At 42.1% G+C, this 20,710-nt stretch overlaps 3 protein-coding genes across 3 annotated transcripts in view; all 3 read right to left on the bottom strand.

Annotated features, from left to right (window-relative positions):
- Positions 1-329: 329 nt before the first annotated feature.
- On the bottom strand, positions 330-2,099 carry LOC131687837 (uncharacterized). The gene has a single exon (XM_058971927.1). It carries the CDS (start codon positions 2,097-2,099, stop codon positions 330-332), a length of 1,770 nt encoding a protein of 589 aa, XP_058827910.1.
- A 2,983-nt stretch (positions 2,100-5,082) lies between these two features.
- LOC131687838 (uncharacterized) lies at positions 5,083-6,435 on the bottom strand. Its single transcript, XM_058971928.1, has one exon. The coding sequence runs from the start codon at positions 6,433-6,435 to the stop codon at positions 5,083-5,085; it is 1,353 nt and encodes a 450-aa protein (XP_058827911.1).
- Positions 6,436-15,731: 9,296 nt separating this feature from the next.
- The window catches only part of LOC131686702 (lysosome membrane protein 2), a 103,637-nt gene continuing 98,658 nt past the window's right edge, over positions 15,732-20,710 (bottom strand). The window contains exon 6 of the mRNA XM_058970616.1: positions 15,732-17,473. Within this exon, the coding sequence (XP_058826599.1) occupies positions 17,157-17,473 (317 nt within the window). The 3' untranslated portion in view covers positions 15,732-17,156. The remainder of the gene's footprint in view (positions 17,474-20,710) is intronic.

A 20,710-nucleotide genomic window follows, 5' to 3' on the forward strand; every position in this document is an offset into this window, starting at 1 on the left:
TAAACATTTTTGTGAAATAATCGTTAGGTTTAGCTCAATGGTATGTTCAGAAGAATTATAGTAAATAATACGAGTCATTTATTTATTTATTTATTTATTTAAAGGCTTTAACCTCATAGGTCATTCGCCTTGCGAGAAAGAAAAAATATGTTAATTCACATCGCATTATATACATTTACAAGTTTGTTATATAGGTTTTGTTGCTTGGTGTGGTTGATTCCTCAGAGTAGGTCGAAAAGTCCCGCATTCTTGAGAAAAGATAGTAGCACTTCCTCTCGGGCGTGGTCGTTGGCAAGAATCTCTCTAATGGAGTTCGGTAGATTATGGTGCTATCGGAGGTCACTGTACTCCGGACAGTTCACTAAGATATGTTCCACCGTGGTTCGGACTCCGCATGTGACACATGTTGGTGGAGGGACACGCGATACGGTGTGGGCATGGGAGACTTTTGTATGCCCAACTCTGAGTCGCGACAGTACTCGTTGTTCTCTTCTGTCGATCCGATCCGTCCAGCGGTCGAGCGAGCCTTTGATGCGCTGGAGGTGTCCGCTATTGCTGCGCCAATGACGCACGAAACTTTCGGCTATCTTTAGCTTCAACTTGCCTAATATATCTGCGGCTGGGACGAGTCTGGTGAGGTGTCGGCGGGCGTGTCTCCCTCTGGCCGCCAAGCGGTCAGCCCTTTCGTTACCGTCGATGCTGCAGTGACCGGGGACCCAGCAGATTGTTGTGAGTGGGTCGTACTCGGCCTCGATAGCCTGGATGAAGGGGTGGCGGGATTTTCCCGACTCGAGGGCGGAGATGACTGATAGAGAATCCGACAACAAGACGACGGGTGTATCTTCCGGTTTCTGGACCATAGCGAGGGCGATAGCTGACGCCTCCGCTGAGAAAACCGAGCATTGTGCTGGTAGGCGAAAGGAGAGTCCTTCCCCTATTCCGCTTACTCCTATACCGACCTCATCGCCAATCTTGGAGCCGTCGGTGAAAATCCGTACGTGATTGCTATACCTGGTAGCCATTAGACAATTGTATTTGGCTCTGGCTTCACTGGCAGCTGCGCCGGCCCTCAGTTCTGCAGACAGACTTGTGTCTAGGTTGGGTCCGCGGACGTGCCAGGTCCGGTCACGAACTCGGTGTAAGCGGGCGATCGGTGGCAGATCCACGTCTGTGTATTCCTGGTGGATCTCGTTAGCTGTCTGTAGTAGGAAGCAGTCCTCTCCGGAGGTTCGTTCTAAAAATGCCAATGCTCTTCTAGCTATGGTGAGTGCAGCCGCCCAACGAAGGGGGAGAATCCCGGCTTCCATGCAGGCCGCCTCAGCAGGCGTACTGGGTAGCAGACCAGAGGCAGCACGAATTGTTCCGTGGTATAGCGGGCCTAAAATGTTGGTAAGTCCTTCCGTATTGCAACATGTCAGCTCAACCCCGTAGAATATCTTGCTGTGGACTAGGGCCTGGCTAATATTCAATGCGGTGTATCGATTGCAACGCTTGTGCCGGGAGCAGATTGTTTTAATTAGTCGCAACCGGCTCCGGCAGTCGGCTTTGATACGTTGGAAGTGTGGCGCGAAAGTGAGCCGACGGTCCACGGTTATCCCCAAGATCTTCGGTTCCTTACGATAAGGAACGACCGCCCCGTCCAGAAGGATCGGCCTCCCTGTTGCAATGTGGTTTTTGTTGCAGCAGTGTGTAATTACGCTTTTTGCGGGTGCCATGTTAAAACCGACTGATACTGCCCATCGGCTCACCGCGCTTATGGCAGCTTGAAGTTTTCGACGGGTTCGCCCGATTGTCCTTCCTATGGAGACCAACACGATGTCATCGGCGTAGACAAAGACGTATATTCCAGCCGGCAGATTGGCGAACAAAGAATTCATGGCCACCAGGAACAATGTTACAGCGAGAACGGATCCCTGGGGGACGCCGTTGGCTTCCGGAAAGGCGTTGGATTGGGCACCCCCTATTCCTACGCGAAAGGTACGGTCGGATAGGTAGTCGCTTAGGAAGCGGCCCATTTGTCCGGTGATCCCCCAGTTGGCCAGCTGTTGCAGTATTCCATGACGCCACACGGTATTATATGCCTTCGCAACGTCGACCATCGCGATGTCGGCGTGCAGGCCGTCGTTTACGGATTAGCGTACCACCTCTCCGAAGCTGGCGAGGTGGAGACCGGTTCCTGCTCCACGTCGGAACGCGAACTGGCGATGATCCAGAAGTTTTCGCTCCTCCAGTAGGTCCACCAGCCGTCTGTTGACCATTCGCTCCATCGTCTTGGCAAAGCAGGGGAGTAAACTGATTGGGCGGAAATCATCTGGCGTTCTGCTCCCCTGACATCGCTTTGGGATGGGGATTACTAGGGCTTGTTTCCATGAAGCGGGCATCGGTTCCCCGCTCCAGATGCGGTTAATACTGTCCAAAATCGCCCGCTTGGCTACTGGTGGGGAATGTCGAAGTAGAGGGTAACCAACGTCATCCAATCCGGCAGACTTGCCGTGTACCGATTCTAGTGCCGTAAATAGTTCGCTTCCGGTGAAAGGTAGGTTGTATACTTGACCTGAATCAGGTTCGAAACGAACGGGCCTGCTCTCAGCCCTTCGCTTGATTCGCAGGAACGCAGCTGGTAGGGCGGTGTCTGCGGATAGGGAGGCGAAGTGTTTGCCTAGTTCGTTACCGATGGTCGTGGGATCGATCGTCGTGAACCCGTTAACGGCGATTGCGTAGCCACTATGCCGCCGCTTTCCGCTTAGAGCGTTAACTCTCCGCCAGAGTTCTGTAGTCGACGAGTCAGGAGATATGCCTTCCAAAAATCTAGTCCAGCTGGTGTTTTTTGCCTCCTCTATCGCTTTCCTGGCCTCGTTTCTGGCCTTTCTGAAGTCATCAGCTCGCTGGCTTCGGTGTGGATCGTCCATAGAAGTCTTCTTTAGTGTCCGCAGCGCAGTTCGGCGTGCTCTGATGGCTCTCTTGACTTCTGGGCACCACCAGTGCACTGCCTGTCGGGGAGGGTTACCACTTGACCTGGGAATACAGGGAACAGCGGCCTTACTGAATATTTTGGTGAGTTCATCCGGAGTGTATGACTCGTCCCGATTCATAAGGTCGTCGACGATCTCTTCATAGCGCGACCAGTCCGCCTAATCGTAAAACCACCGCCTTCGACGGGTTGTAGCAGGTGGCGTCTGGGCGTACGTAACTTGGATAGGGAAGTGGTCACTGTTGCATGGGTCGGCAAGAACAGTCCACCCGCAACATCCTGCCAGCACTCCCGAGCAGATGGTGACGTCAATGGCGGATTCCGTCTGTCCGCGGATAAATGTTGAACTGCCGTCGTTGAGAACGACCGCGTCGTTGTTTTCGACTACTCCGGCGATGTCGTTTCCTGTCCTATTACACAGACGTGAGCCCCACATCGTATGATGCCCATTTACATCTCCCATGATGATGAATGGTGTCTCAACTTGGTCGATGAGACGCTGGAGTTTGCAACTCACGTTCCGAGTTCCGCCAGGAATATATAGGGATATAACAGTGCACTGAACTGTATATTCGATCCTTCGGGCAGCGGCTATTAGTTCGGTATCCAAAGTTATCGGACGGGACGGTATATCGACCCGAATGGCGAGCCCCACCGTCCGGTAGATGTTGTCCCCGCTGGCGGCGTCCCACGAATACCGGTGTCCGAACCACGATGCTGGGTTCGTCTGATCCCGGATGTGTGTCTCCTGCAATGCCAGGCAGATGGGCTGAGTCTTAGCAATAATCATTTGCAGGTCGCCAAGGCATCCTCGCAGTCCATTTGTGTTCCACTGGATGGCCAGTGTCGTTGAATTGATGTTAGAGGCGGTAGACTGGGGGCTAGACGAGGGCTGGTCCAAATCTGCTTCACCATCTTCTCTTCTTATTTCGATTCCGCCGAATGCTTCTTGGTGGATCGGCGAGGTGTTTCCGTAACCTTCGGCGGCATTGTTGGAGGTACCTGCGAGGGATATACAAACAGCAGACAGTTCCGGACTGAGTGTATCGTACGAGCTTACCCGGGGAGAGGCCGGGTCTCCCGCACCAGCAGCCGCCGGGGGCGCGTCGCGGATAGGCGGAACTTCCCCGGACAGGGCCGGCACGGGGAAGCGGGCGCTCGTGTTTAGGCCATTTACGTTTTTAGTCGAGCTAGTAGTGTCTTCGGTCAGGGTACCGTTGCTCCCGTATTGGCAAGGATTAGTTTGCCACTGCTGTTGGGTGGTAGACTGTTCGCTGAGTGCTTCTGGGCTGTAACCCTTTCTGGCAGTGGTACCTGGGGGCGAAAATTTGCCGGCGGATGGATTTCGATCGGGCTTGAGTTTACAGGTACTTACCCGGGATGTGCCCGGGCCTCCCGCACCAGCAGCCGCCGGGGGAGCATCGCTGCAAGGCGGAACGTCCCCGGTCAGGGCCGGCACGGGGAAGTGGGCGTCACGATTGGTGACTACTGGATTCCTGGATGGTCTAAAACGTACCGGATGCCAAGAGCAACCGGGAACCGGGCTGAGGTCTCGTCGTACTCGTTACTGTTGGTGAGTAGGAGTTTCCCGGCTGAGTGTTCTTCCCGGTGGTCCGCCAGGTGCGGGGATATCGGGAGACCTGAACCGGTTCTCGTTGCAGAGGAGCTGTTCGCTTAATTTTCCTGATACTGGTGTCATTTTTGAGATCAGGCGGGAAGATCGCCTACTCTGGGGCCCGGCAAGATGCGGGACGCTGGAGGCGGTCGTGGTTCCCGTCGTTTGGGATTGCTGTGTTGGTGGATTTTCTAGATTTCTGTCTGGTTGGCCTGAGATGGATGGTGAATGCGTAAGTTGAATGCTAATGGGGATGTTAAAGGTACTTCCCTGTTGATGCTCCAATGGTCCTGTGTCAACAGCCGCCGGGGGTGCGTCGGACGTATCCGGAACTTCCCCGGTCAGGGTCGACACAGGCGGGCTTTGTTTTATGTTGCTGTTGAATACGTTGTTTTTTATTGGCATCCCCAGTTGCTATGATCGTTGTAAAGCTAGTCGGACATTACGAAAGACGCTTGGGGCATGGAGTTTTGCGTCGTTTCGGTGTCTGAGATGTTCAAATGTCCGGATAGTGAAGGAAATTCGCGCGGGTTGTCCGTTGTTGTTTCGGTGGTGCTGGCTCTGTTTTGTTTCCGATAGGGCTTCGGGATTTATCCCCTTCGCCTGCTCGGCTACGATTTCTTTGTTGCTTTCGTTCGTCACGAAGTCGGGGGTCTCGCTGTTGTTTCGCGGCTACTACGTTACATTCGGTCGATATCGTGGTGGTCGGGTTTAGTTTGTTGACGTTTCCCTGCTCTACTTTCGGTGAAGTGTTAGCTCTACTATTTTCTTTCGTTACCTCGGTGAGTTGTTGCTTGGCAATTCTAAGCTGGCGAACGGACTCCGCTAGGTGGTGTTTGAGGTTTGATATCTCTTCGTCCCGGTCATCTTTTGGCGGATTGCTCTTTTCGCCCTTTAGCCTAATAAGCTCCGCCTTCAGTCTAGCGATAGTGGAATCTTTCTCGTTGTCTTTCGATTCCGTGCCTTTCTGGGTTTGTTCAGCGTAACTTGGTCCTTTGCGCTTTTGTGTTATTAGAGCTCTTGCTTCGGGGAAGGAAAGGTTTAGGGAAACTTTCGCTTTAATGATGGCTACCTCTTCCATGTATTTGGGGCACTCTTTTGCTCTTGTTGAGTGCTCTCCGCTGCAGTTTATACACTTTGAGACTTGGGTGCATGGGTTATCTTTGGCTGATGGGTGGTTCAGGCTGCAGTTCAAGCAAGCTTCCTTGTTGGGGCACACCCTAGTGCCATGCCCGAATTTGCCACAGCGGTAGCACAGCATGGGGGACGGGTAGTAGGGCCGGATGCTAGTGCGTACCAATCCGAGGTAAATGTAGTCGGGGAGGGTTGAGCCACTAAACGATATCACCACCAGAGGAGTATTGCTGACAACTCCTTCGTGCAGCATGGTGATCCTACGCACTGCTGCGACTCCTTGACCTTTCAGCTCGTCAAGAAGTTCTTCGTTGCTCATGTCTTTGGTATCGATATCGTAAACGACACCATGAGTAATGTTGAGGGTGGGGTGAGAAACCACCTCAACTTTTTGCCCGTCGATCAGCTCGTTCAAACTCATCAGAGCGTTATATGCTTTTTTCGATGTCGTCCTTAAGACATAGCGGGTCCCTCTACCTTCTTTTGTGGCCGAAACCACCTTCGTCGGATCGCATCCTAACACACGTTGTACCGATTTCAAAATCGTGAACGGGTTAGTCGTCAGTCGGGCATCGAAATCACCATCCAATGATTTTGCTCGCAGTAGCAGAGTCTGCTTGTCGATTATATCGCCAGAGTTTAAGTACCCTGGCAAAGTCCGACTCAAAGATGGGCCGCTGCTCCCCGGGGTGGGGAGAGGGTTAGGTTCCCCCATTAGGTGGGTTTTTTATGGGTTGTCAGGTGGGCGGAGGTTGGCTTTTTTTTCAAAATGCACCTTCTACACTGCACTACACTACCGCCGGCACCTATGGAGCCAATTACACTATTTCGGTTTGAATTCGCGCGCGCACGTGCAACTGTTCAAACCAATGCTCGTGGTGGAGGCGGACGGTTGACCACGGTTTGCACCTTTTGATTTGATGGAGACGCGCTATCGCTCAACTCCTTCGGAGTCTGTGCTCCTGGTAACGGTGGGAAAGTCGATTTTGAATTTTCGGTTTAAAATTCGAGTAGCCTTCGCACTGATGATACACGGCACTTCACACTCGCGTAACGGACCGGGCCGAAACCAGTTGGTATACTAACCGGGAGGCTGAGCCCGAACTTCGGAAACTATATGGGTGGCGTGGACCGGGCGAAAGTTTGGGTTTATTAAACGCGGAGCTTGTGTTGAGAACAACTATCGGCTCCGAGTGAGTGAACCTAACTGAATACGAGTCATGCTTTGATTAGAAAATTTAAGTTCCACATGTTACCGCATAGAGGTCGCCAACACTAACTTTTCAACGAAGAGAGATAGAAATTTGGTGTCTTCTACAAAGTTGTAGAACAGGCGTATTTCTTCCAAACATCTTGATACTCTATCTCTCTTCTATGAAAAGTTAGTGGTGGCGCCCTCTATGCGGTCACAGGTGGAACTAAAATTTTCTAACCAGAACATAACTCGTATTATTTACTACAATTCTTGTAAGCATACTATTCAGCTAAATCTAACCCTTATTTCACAAAAATGTATAGTTCGTGGGACTCGAGTACTGATACACAACCATGCACTGCTAGGCCCAATGCAAAACTGACTCAGACATCACTTCGTTAAAAGTTCAATAACTTCTTTTAACAAAGCCGGACTTACTAGCAGTCTTCGACAAAGTTGTAGACAATTAAATTATCTTTCTTATTTTCACTTACAGTGATAATACGATGCATATAGTGCCACCTAGTGACGAAAATGCGAACTAGTGAGTTTTCTCCATGTAAATTGTTGAAAAATCCCAAACAAACTTCAGGCTCGTTGGTCCGGTAATTAGACTTGTCCGATTTGTTTCAAATTTGGTGCAACTACTCCTGGTGGGACTAGAAGTCGACTCAGAGGTGGGCCGATTGAGTTTTCAAAAATTCGTCATTTTCCTGGGCAGTCTAGTGGGCACCCCACCATGTTCCAGTTATTGTCCGGAGAAAATTGATCCTTTGTTGGCATTTCTGTTTCAGATACCTAATGTGACATCCCCAGGTACCTTTAGAGTCGAACCAGACCCCAAGATATTTAAATGTGAAAACCTGATTGATCGTTGCACCCATTAAAAGAAGCTGGAGTTGCGCCGGCTCGCGCTTCCTAGAAAAAACAACCAACTCAGTTTTCTCCGTGGAGAACTCGATACCCAGTTGAAGAGCCCAAGCAGACAAATTGTCCAAGGTATTCTGTAATGGTCTTTGCAAGTCGACAGCTTTGGGCCCTCTAACAGAGACCACCCCGTCGTCTGCAAGTTGCCTTAGCGTGCATGAATTGGCAAGACAATCGTCAATGTCATTCACGTAAAAATTGTAGAGTAGGGGACTTAGACATGAGCCCTGGGGAAGACCCATGTAGCTAAATCGCAATGTTGTTAAATCGCCATGCGAAAAGTGCATGTGCTTTTCAGACAACAGGTTTAGCAAAAAGTTATTTAAAATTGGTGAAAGACCATGCTGGTGCAGCTTCTCTGACAGAATATTGATAGAAACTGAATCAAAAGCCTCCTTAATATCCAAGAAGACTGATGCCATCTGCTCATTGTTAGCATAGGCCATTTGGATTTCTGTAGAAAGCAACGCAAGGCAATCGTTCGTCCCTTTGCCTTTGCGAAAGCCAAATTGTGTATCTGACAGTAAGCCATTTGCTTCAACTCAATTGTCGAGGCGAAACAAGATCATTTTCTCGAACAACTTCCTAATACAGGACAGCATTGCAATCGGTCGATACGAGCTGTGGTCGGAGGCTGGTTTTCCTGGTTTTTGAATGGCGATGACCTTCACTTGCCTCCAGTCATGAGGGACAATGTTACCCTCAAGAAACTTGTTAAATAAGTTCAGCAAGCGCCTTTTTGCAGTGTCAGGCAGATTCTTCAGCAAGTTGAATTTGATTCTGTCTAACCTTGGGGCGTCATTGTTGCATGATAAGAGAGCAAGTGAGAACTCCACCATCGAAAACAGTGCTTCGTTCGCGGTATCGTGAGGAGACGCGGCGCGGTACGTTTTCTGTACCGGGACAGAGTCCGAACAGATCTTCTTGGCGAAAGCGAATATCCAACGGTTTGAATATTCCACGTTCTCGTTGGTACTGTTTCGGTTACGCATACGTCGAGCCGTACCCAAAAGAGTGCTCATCGCTGTTTCTCTCGTTAACTCGTCGACGAACTGGCGCCAATAACTGCGTTTTTTGGCTTTCATTAAACTCTTCATCCGCCTCTAGCGACGCGTACTGCTGATAGCTAGCGGGTAACCCGTCTTCCCGGAAGGCCTTATATGCAGTGGACTTCTCCGCGTACAGCTCTGAGCACTCTTTAACCCACCACAGGGTGGGAGACCGTCTATGGGTATTCGCGCTGGGTACTGGTTTAGTCTGAGCTTGATTTGCACTGTCGAGAATCAAGCCAGCCAAAAACCTGTTCTCTTCCTTCGGAGGAAGCTATTGGGTGGATTCGATTTTAACGGATATCGCGGTCGCGTAACTCTTCCAATCAATGTTCCGTGTGAGGTCATACGAGACATTGATTGTTTCCGATGGTCTTGAACCGTTAGCAATTGAAATTACGATAGGCAAATGATCGCTACCGTGGGGATCAGGGATCACCTTCCACATGCAATCTAACTGTAGCGATGTCGAGCATAGTGATAAATCCAACGCGCTCGCGCGTGCTGGTGGTATAGGAATCCGCGTCATTTCTCCCGTGTTTAAGATGGTCATGTTGAAATTGTCGCAAAGATCTTGGATTAATGTTGATCTATTATCATCGTGAAGACAATCCTATACCGTACCGTGCGAGTTAAAGTCTCCTAGAACTAGCCGCGGTGCCGGTAAGGATTCCGTGATATTACAAAGCGTTCGGTGCCCTACCGAGGCTCTAGGAGGAATGTAGATGGAAGCAATGCAAAGGTCTTTACCTTTGATTAGAACTTGACAAGCGACAATTTCAACGCCTGGTGTCGAAGGGAGGTTAATTCGGTTGAAAAAATAGCACTTTTTAATCTCCAAAAGTACTCCTCCGTAAGGGTTTTCTCGATCCAGACGAATTATATTAAAGTCGTGGAACTTGATATCTATTTCGAACGTTAACCAAGTTTCACATAATGCGACAACATCACACTTTAAACTGTTTAGTAAAAATTTGAAGGAATTGATTTTCGGGAGGATACTTCTGCAATTCCACTGTAAGACAGTGATCGAATCAGTGACCTCGTTTGATGACTTAGCAATCGAAGGATACGATCGCTGCAAGGAGGGGCCATTTAGCAGTCAACTGCTTCAAAAATGATTGCACTATAGGGAGAAAATGTATCAGAATGCTTTTAAGAAGATCAGTAACATTGAAAGTTGTGAAAATTAAGTCCACTATGTCAGAAAATTTCATTAGTCCGTTACTGGACTGAGTGTCTGTTAGAAAAAAGGGGACACTTGGGGTTTTTGGTGTCCCTGGAAGTGGTGGATACTCCTTGTTAGAATTAATATTTCCAAGTCCTGGAGCTAATTGCTTCGGGTTTAGTGCATCACTTCCGTTGGATTTATTGATTGTAGTTGGCGCACTCTGAGGGGACGACACCTTGGCACCCTTACGAGGCAATCTAGGGGAGGCTAGATTTCTCCTCTTCCTGGATTCCCCTGGGTTAACCAAATATGTTCCCTCTCGTGGGTCGTCAGATTCTTGCTCAACGTTAGCCAAATCAGCATAGGGATTTTCGGACAGGACAGATGGCGAAGCATTCTTTAGCATTTCTGCATAAGAGCGCCTCGAGCGTTCCTTAAGGGAGCACTTAATTTTATCCCCGCGCTGCTTGTACGCAGGGCATGATTGAAGAGCATGTGGAGGGCCCCCGCAGCAAATACACTTTTCAGTTTCTTTGCCGCAAGAGTCATCCTCATGCTCTCCTTCGCATTTGCCGCATCGTTTCTTATTTCCACAATATGTGGCTGTGTGGCCCAACTGCTTGCAATTGCTGCAGCTCATGACCCGCGGTACAAACAGGTAGGCGAACCTTGTCAAGGAGGATGTAGTTGGGAAGAGAGGACCCGGCGAATGTCACCCGAAGCGAGCCTGATAGAGAGTAGGTAGTCTTACCTCCCTCGGTGTTTGCGGTATACAATTGTTTGCATTCCAAGATCTTGATCTGTTGAAGTGAGGAGTCCTTAAAGCAACCAACCCCATGCTCCAACAGTTCTTCGCATCTCAGGCCCGGTTCGGACACTACCCCATCGATTTCTACGGCCACACAAGGCACGTACGCTTTAAAATCCCGCGTAAAGTGTTCACAGCAAGCAATCGCGTTTGCCTGGCCGAGATCATTCACTAGAACACGTATCTTGTTTGCCCGAACACGTGTTATCTGAGTTACGGCCTGGTAGTTAGCAGTCAGATCTCGAGAAAGTTTTAATATATTAACTGGTTTCTCTCCGGTCCGAAAATATACCACCCATGGCACAGAGAAACCTTCTGGGTACTGCTTTATACGGGGAGCAATGCGAGTGTTAGGGGGATCAGGGACTTCCATGATTACATCAGATGGTATTTCGCCCTCGGCCATTTAAGCACGAGGGCAAAGCGTTATATAAACGGGGATGTGTCTGATTATTTGATTACAAGGTAGAGTAAAAGTAGGGAAAAGGAAAGAGAGCAAACGAGGAAAAAAAATCAAGCAAAACTTATCTGTAAACAACGTCGATTGTTCCGCACCAGCGAAAACAATGAACTGGATTTACTACCGGCACCAGCAGAACGGCAGCTAACGAACTAACAAACGATGACCTTCACTCACTGAAACTTACACACCGAACACCACTGTGATGTATAACGATCCGATCCGTTCAAAGGTTGGGAGACGTATGTTTCATTTTATTTATTCGATTTCATTTTATCTATTGTATTCATTTCATTATTTGTATACATTTCGATCAGTTTATTATCTCATGCATCTTATTCGTATCATTCATTTAATTTATTTTATTCACTTTTTCGTGTTATACCATTTTAGATTATTTCTCGGGTTCACACATTTTATTCATTTTAATACTCTGACTAATTTTGTTCAGTCACACAATTTAATTTATTCTATTAATTCTATTACTTTTTAATATAGCCGATTTTTTTTATTTATTTTATTAATTTGATATTTAATAATACTTCTATCCATTTTATAAATACTTTTTCTATTTTTTTGCTTCATAATTATTTTAAATTTTTATTTGTTTTATTATTTTTCTTTAATTTATTCACTTTATTCGAAGTGTTATTCGTGCAGAACTTGAAACTGTGCTTATCTCACATTTAGTTGCTTGCCAACTTTGCGTTTGTTCGACAAACTAATGAATAATACAACAGTGATATGTAAGAAATGTCTCATCTCACTGAATCGGTTTTTTTGAGAAAGTAATAATTACGCTTTATAATTTAAAAACCTGATCTTAACAAATAATAATAATGTAATATAAATTGACAATGCTACATAAAGTTTTTCGTCTTGCATTATCCCTTAAACATATAAAACGTCTTATATGCTTTATTCATTCACGGTGCAGACAATCGCAGCTAAAACATAGTTTAAGTGGAACTGATTAACTGAATAGTCTAAAGATACCTTTGAAAAAAATGAGAGGGATATTCAAGGATAAAGTTAGTTAAATCCATGTTCGATATTTTTAGTTAAATTCTTCGATATTCCCCAAACCCCGAAATTATCATTCAATACACAGCTACAAGTCACGTTGTCTGATAAAACACTAATATGAACAATTTTTTTTTTTGGCCTATTTTTTTTTTGCGAGTATTCGATTGCCGATATTATTAAAATTAAATTCAAATCCTTTTTCGCAAAATCAGGTAGGGGAGAGAGGGTAACGGTGGATCAGCAGGAACTATGAAACAATCGCAATAAAATCATAATGCATGAACATAATCGTCTCATTCCCTCATACTTCATGGTTTCTAATTCTTTACACGTGTTACTATATTTTGGAAGATTTCTGATAACTCTATCTCTTTTAATGGATATTTGTTGGTTTTATAACAATCAGAGTAAATTTGCAATGAAAAACATTATTCCATTTTTATAAGTTACCTTTCACCAGATAATTGTTTATTCTACTGTTATTTGTAGCAAATTTTATGCTCAACATTTGCCGCGAACAAAGTTTTTTGCTAACTTGTCATGGTTCTGTGTAATTGGACAATTTTCATAAATAGACCCATTGGGTAGCTGTGAAACGATGATATATGGGGAACAGTGAAAATTTCTTGTTTTTGTGATCTATATTAAAATATGAATGGGTTCCGATTCTCCACAATAAATACAACTCATTAAATGGAAAGTTTGTCAATTTGGGCAAGTTTTGTAGAAATTATCGCTTCTTTCAGGATTGCATCTTATATGCATATATGGTGGTCCGATATTACGCGATGATATAGTGATATCTTCCGTAAACAAACGATTTGCGTCCCCAAGTAACTTTAATAGGAAGCTTTAGGATCTTTATTCGTCAACACAAAAGAATGAAATTTGCAAGTAGAATATTTCACTGTAGACGACGTCGTGTTTCATAGTTCCTACCCATGGGGCTCACTGGTACATTTTATCACCGACTGTTTATTACCCAAAAAAAGTTATTTCCCGTGAATTTTACCAGCTGGAAAAAATATATGTATTAGTTAACAACAGAGTGAAACTATGTATCACTGTTGGCTACACAAATAACATGTATTATCATCAAAATTAAATCGTATAAAAAATGTGTTTCATTGTTACCCCCTCTCCCCTACGCAACTCTAAAATTAGATCCATAACGATGAAATCGCAAAATAAAAACACGCTTTCACCGAAATATTTTTTTCTGTATTATTGGCCTATGGGAGACAACTGTGCGCGATAGCGGAAACTGTGAGAACGTGCTTGTGGTGGTGATACCGACGGGCAGCGTTGCCAACATTTTTTTCAAAAAAACTGGAACCTTTCTTGAAAAAAACTGGAAAAAACTGGGTGCTCGAAAAAAAACCCTTTTTCCCTTGTAATGTTTAAGTCAATGATTCAATGAACGTAGTTTTAAGGGAACACGTATGTTCTATACCCTTTACTGAAAATTTGAGTCGGTTTTTTGATATTATTGTCCAAATTAAAAAAAAATATTGAAACATTCAAATTTGATTGTAATTGTAATAGTTAGCCGAATTTTACTGTTTTGAAGGTTTCAATATACACATCCACAAAATCCTAAATTTAAAACCATTTGCTAAACTTGAGGATGCGCTTGAACCTTTTTTTAGATACCACTATGCAACAAGCTGAGAATTCAACAAATGTTCATCAAAATATTTGACACAATGTACTACCACCATTATGTTTGAGTTTTTAATTGAAATCGAATCAAAATGTACATTGCCGAACCGTTTTACCATCTTAAAGATGTTCCTTGCATGTCCCATATATAAATTACGCGAGGATGAAATTAAACAATCCTTGAAGGAGAGGCTTAAGCGCTCTTATTCGGTGAAAAATACTACTCCTAAGCCCACCTTCCTAAATCTGTGAAAAAATTCCCGAAAATTTGCAAAAAAAATCACAATATTTCCAAAAATCTGTCATCTGTGAAAAAGAATCTGTGATTAAAATTTGTGAAAAAATCTGTGACATTACAGAAAAATTTGTGAATATGGTAACCCTGACGACGTCACCAGCAAAATCAATACAGCCAATTAGAGCCATGGAAAGGAGACATCACAAGTGCTTGGCCGCTGGATGCCTAGACCTGTCGTCGTCGCCACCACCAGCGGTAGCAGTGATCAAATGCAGCACTCATCGCAACGCATTGTCAACATGCCTGATTGCTACTGGTATGATGTTACTTGTCTGGCAAAAGAGCAACAACTGATTCAAACAAGCACGCGGCACATTTATTTGTAACTTTCCGTGTTCGTTTGAGTCACTAAGGTGCTCCCTATAGACGGCTCTGCCGGGGATAGATTGACTGATGTGTGGGAGTTTTCACGTTTTCCGAGATCTATTCAATTTTGCTTGTTTTTCAATAATGTGTAACCAGACGGAAATCCGTTCATAAATGAAAAAGTTATTAGCGTTCAAAATAGTGACGCAAAAACGTGACATCGTTTGATTTTAGATTTTAGAATGACACCCTGTCCCAGGTAGTGCAGTAAGACATTTTCAATGTCAAATATATTGCGATTTCGATCAGTAGAATGGAAGATAATCGCATTTCAAACTTGGTAAAACTTCTCAACTGAAATTTTTGAAACGTGACCCCATATTGAAACGTTTTAAGTATTCTACTTAATAAAAACGAAGCAAAAATTCAAAAAGAGGCTCTAGGAGATTACTTGAAAAAGTACTAGAGATTTGATTTAATTTAATCAGCATCACTACAAATTTTTCTTCAAGCAAAAAAAATAATTTTGGGGAGGGGGTTTCAAAAATAGTTTAAATATCAAGTTGGAACGGTTTCCTAACAATTACGGATGAAGAAAAAGCGCTTTAATCAAATCTCACATTGAATCATCTAACCAATTTTATTCAGATTTGAGAAAAACGTGCTTTCTTTGCAATACAAATTGCATTGGATTGGCCAATTATAAAGACGATTACAAAGTTTCCTTCCCTCGTAATAAACTTGATCAGGAAAATTTTAAAAATGTCAGGAGTAGAGACTAAAATCACAGAAAATTGACTCCCATATTCGCACAAATAAGTAAAGTACAACATTTCAACGAATACCTGTGAAACACCAGCGCCGACCTACCAGCTTATCCCAACTAGAGGGATCTATGTCGGCCCTTTTGATATCTCTATCGACTTCGGATCGCCTTTAACATGACGTTTCAGGGATTGACTTCAAGCTCATGGCGGCGTAGTACATAGGCGAAGTGATCAGTAGTCGATGTTCACGAACCTATTTATACTTGGGCAATAACGAAAACCGTTAGTTTATATTATTTACGTTTATTTTAAACATAATTTCACTTCAAGTGTATACAAATGTTTTACAAGATTCTTCTTCAAAACAAATCTACTTTATATAGTTGACGATAAAATCTGAGTATTCACAATATTTACTAACCTTATTATAGTGTAAAGAGGATAAAATATTTATAAAATATTTACATTTGAAAACATGATTTCTGCATTCTTAATATAAAAAGATTCTTGTCTATTTCAGAAAAATCTAACTGCTTAAAATTAATACATGTTTTCAGTGCCAGTAAAATGGAGCATCCTTCGTGGTTTCAACGGCTAATCTATATCAGGCCTTGCAAAGAAATAAACTTGACAACTGTCGTAAACCGTAAAAATGCTTTCTCACGCGACGTTTGAGAACTGTTTACCGTAATAGATGAGGTTTACACTTAATTTTTATTTAGTGACTACTTCACATAGCTAGTGGTAAAAATAAAACTAATGTAATTCATTAGTTTTAGTAATCCACCATATATTTATTAATCATCTTAGGGTTTACTTACTAAGTATAAAACCGACACTGTCGAACTGTAATGTTAGCAGCTCTTCTGCTATAATAGTACAGTAGGCATTTAAAGTTAATTCGTTGTTGAAGATTATCTTTATATTAATTAGATATTGGATTTCGCATGTATTTTAACGAGGTTCAATTAACTATAACATAGATAACAGACGTTTAGGTCCGATTCGAAATGACATATGTAACTACCCTTTCCAATTACACGACCGAAAAATCACGTTTAGTAAACGTTTATAGGTGGCACAGTGATCAATGCAATGCAGCTGGTACGTCTCTGTCACACACGTTGTAAGGCACGAGTAGAGCTACAGATACAGCTCTTTCATAGCACAAGTGTTCATAGTAATAGATTAAAATATTTGATGTTATATTTATAATGATTTTTTCTATTCGCAGAATTTTTTTCATTCATTCATAACTTTCACGTAAGTTATATAACGGGTATTTATAGTTATTATTAAAGACATGTTCTGCCTAAAATCGCAAGTTAGTCACATGTAGATAGGGAATCGCATAGAACATGGGACTGACTTGTCATTAAGGGCAGTATTAGAACTATATTATTGTAGTCATTATCTAGCTGCTCTGAAAAGGAAAGATCGCGGTTCTTTCCATTGCTCTTTATAAAATTCTCAATTTCATTAAAACTGTATGCAAATATACTGTTATCTCAAAGCGCACAATTTGTCGACGAATGCTGTTATTGGTTCTTGTAGAAAGATTACCCAAATGCATTTTTTTCAGAATACACAGTGTATCCAAGTTATTTAAGTCCTATTTTTCGAGAAGGAACAAATAGCACTGCAATCGCTAATTCACCGGTATATGATTACAATGCAAATCAATTGAAAATATTTACCTAATCATTTCATTTATATCCAGTTTCTTGAACATATTAATCTACAACCTTAATTTACTCTACCCCTCAATTAATGGATTTCGTTGTTTTTCGTTTCATTCACTGAAATCGATTTTGCTGGTGTTTCATTTGTCGTTTTTGTAAATTGGTCAATACATCTCAAATTATAATCGGAGTTGTTCTTGGTACGGAAGTAACATGCCATTGACAAAAGAGCCAGCGTTGTAACGCAAATTAGTAGCGAACCATACTTAAAAGAAAGCTGAATGGCATTAGCACTGAATGTGCTATGATATATCATGTTGCGTAATTCTTCGGATATCACGCCAGGAACAACTTCTAGCCAAACGACTGGCAGTATATGGTCTTCATCAAATTTTTCCAGCCCTGAAAAAAAGGTAATATTAGTATAAGTGCCTTAATAAGTTCCCGATATTGCAAATTTTACCCCAAATAAACTCACTGCAAAATAATTTTGTCACACGAAAATATGCTCACACCGTATCTACCATAGATTGGTTGTTGCGGTGACTAAAAAAAATAACATTGAACTCCCTCTCTAGGATTATGCATAAGATGTTCGGTTTGTTTATTTGCTGTTTCCCGTGCAGTTAGGCGTGAGCATATTTATATTTGCTGCTTTGAAATTGTGCACGAAAATCTATCTACAGACGAAACGGGCAATAAATAAATCTAAAATCTTTATTTTTTATTTTTTTATCTGTCCGTCTTTCTTAAAAAAACGATTTTAATCCACCTAACAGTGTGATGAGACATTTCTTATAACTCTTATCACTCTCTTCGGATATTATATCGTTTGAGAACATTTAGAACATGATGCTTCACGATGTTTTGATAACACATACTACATGGGATAGTGGCAGGACTCAGAGAATCGCTCAAATCAGCATAGGACAACATCAGTGCTAGAAATCTCAAACCAAATCAATGGGAAAGCGAAAAAATGGCCCATAAAATAAAATATCTAAATTGTGGGGGGAAAACTGATTTTTCCTAAAGGGGTTATATATTGTACTGAGCCAAAAAAATCGAATTTTTTATTTTTTAATCGATTTGAAGTTTATACTTTACTCAAATTTCCAACGCGACTGAGAACTAAGAAATCAACGCTTTTTCTTGAAAAGGGCGATACTAGCAGTGATACCATTCAAAGAAAATCAAAAGTGAATATTTCCAGACTTGGTTTTATTTCCTATTTAAGAACTATTGTGTTTTTTACATCCTAGATTGCATGATTCAGTGATCGAAACCCAAAACTTCATAAAGTATTTGAAATTATTAAATTAAAATTTGTTTTTGCTATTGAAATTGACAAAATGATAGTATCGCCCCTTTGGCGATTGTTTACTTTTTCGGTTCCACCTATCAGCATTGAAGTATCACGCTTACGTTTTTTTAACTACCATTCTACACCACCGATTTTGTCCGTGTTTTTTCAATAGCGATCATTGTTACTATTTACAGCTGGTATCAGCTTAATAATCCTAAAAAAATACGAAAATAACAGTTTCGCCTCTAAACTGCTAGCAAAAAAAGTATCGCCCAGTTTGCTTGCATGTAGCGTGGAGGGCGAAACTTTAAATAAACAAACAAAAATACAGTTTCGCCCGTTGTATTTTTTGCTGTAGTTTAAGAAAGCAATACCGTAGAATCAAAATTTTTAGGTTAATTTTTTGCGTTTCAAAGCCCTCATTCGCATGTATGACAAAAGCCTTATGTTTACATTTGTAAGTATCGCCCTTTTCACAAAAAAGCGTTGAAATGAAATCGCAGCTCCTTATATCACGCTATCTCTGAAGTGAATGCGTGCATAGTTCCAAATTTCACTTCGACATCGACTTTTTCTAAAGGTGACTTCCCAGTAGTATCCTTGATTTGAATTATTATCGCTAATCCTAATGCCAAAGAACAAATAAAAACATCTCGAAAACGAATCGTTTGGGAAAATCATCTTCATTACTGGAATTTTCATTTTCACGAATCTTTTCGATAACCTTCCGAGCTATCTGCGCGGCGAGTTAAATCTGTAAAGAATACTAAAAATTAACTTCTATTCCATAATTTTCAGTTCAGCAATTCGAGAGATCGTGCTCACCGCAAGCCATGAAAAATAGACTACGTTGTGAAGCGATGGTCACTATTTATTAACAAATCACGGTTAAATAAAAAAATTAAACTATTAAAAAATTTCAAATAGTTTATAATTTTCACAAACTTATTAGGGAAAATTATTTAATAAGCATTCATAATATTGTATAGGAAAAAGCTGAAAATTTCAGTATTTTCTCTATCTGCAACATATAAACCCTTAAGTATACCAATTAATCGGTATATGAATTGGAATAGGTTCGCCAAATTTTGGAAGAAGTCTATAAAATAACCCCTTGAAAGCTACCTAAAAAATGAAATGTACCTATTAATGTGAAACACAGTGAATAATACATATAATAAAGACCCATTTTTATCAATCTCATGGTGTATTTTAGGCTGACAAAATGGGGACATTGACTAAATCGGGCATTTTTTCTTTATAATAAACTGAAGCTGTTAAAATATTCTTCCCGTCCCTTGATGTAGTCTGACAACTATTTTTGATTATGATGAACTTTTTATTTTTGCATATTTCCATCGTCATGATAAGGAAAACATGCTCAAGAAAGGATTTACTCGAATTCAGTCTTGTTCGTCTGCTAGAGCCCATCAAACATATGTTCATATTTGGCTGATAAAATCGGGGTTTTAATGTATTATAATAGATATTCAGCATTCGAAGAAGTTTCTTGTGAACGAGTGTAGAACGACTTTCTTTCTACTTACTTGAAGTCAGCGGCGTAGTCACAAATTCGGTTTGGTGAAAATCGATCATACTGTCCAAACGGCATAATTCCAAAACCGTAATTTTTGAAGATTTAAAATTATGCAGAATTATTTAATAAGCATTCATAATATTGTATAGGAAAAAGCTGAAAATTTCAGTATTTTCTCTATCTGCAACATATAAACCCTTAAGTATACCAATTAATCGGTATATGAATTGGAATAGGTTCGCCAAATTTTGGAAGAAGTCTATAAAATAACCCCTTGAAAGCTACCTAAAAAATGAAATGTACCTATTAATGTGAAACACAGTGAATAATACATATAATAAAGACCCATTTTTATCAATCTCATGGTGTATTTTAGGCTGACAAAATGGGGACATTGACTAAATCGGGCATTTTTTCTTTATAATAAACTGAAGCTGTTAAAATATTCTTCCCGTCCCTTGATGTAGTCTGACAACTATTTTTGATTATGATGAACTTTTTATTTTTGCATATTTCCATCGTCATGATAAGGAAAACATGCTCAAGAAAGGATTTACTCGAATTCAGTCTAGTTCGTCTGCTAGAGCCCATCAAACATATGTTCATATTTGGCTGATAAAATCGGGGTTTTAATGTATTATAATAGATATTCAGCATTCGAAGAAGTTTCTTGTGAACGAGTGTAGAACGACTTTCTTTCTACTTACTTGAAGTCAGCGGCGTAGTTACAAATTCGGTTTGGTGAAAATCGATCATACTGTCCAAACGGCATAATTCCAAAACCGTAATTTTTGAA

The sequence above is a fragment of the Topomyia yanbarensis genome, chromosome 3 (assembly GCF_030247195.1).
Source record: "Topomyia yanbarensis strain Yona2022 chromosome 3, ASM3024719v1, whole genome shotgun sequence".
Taxonomy (NCBI): domain Eukaryota; kingdom Metazoa; phylum Arthropoda; class Insecta; order Diptera; family Culicidae; genus Topomyia; species Topomyia yanbarensis.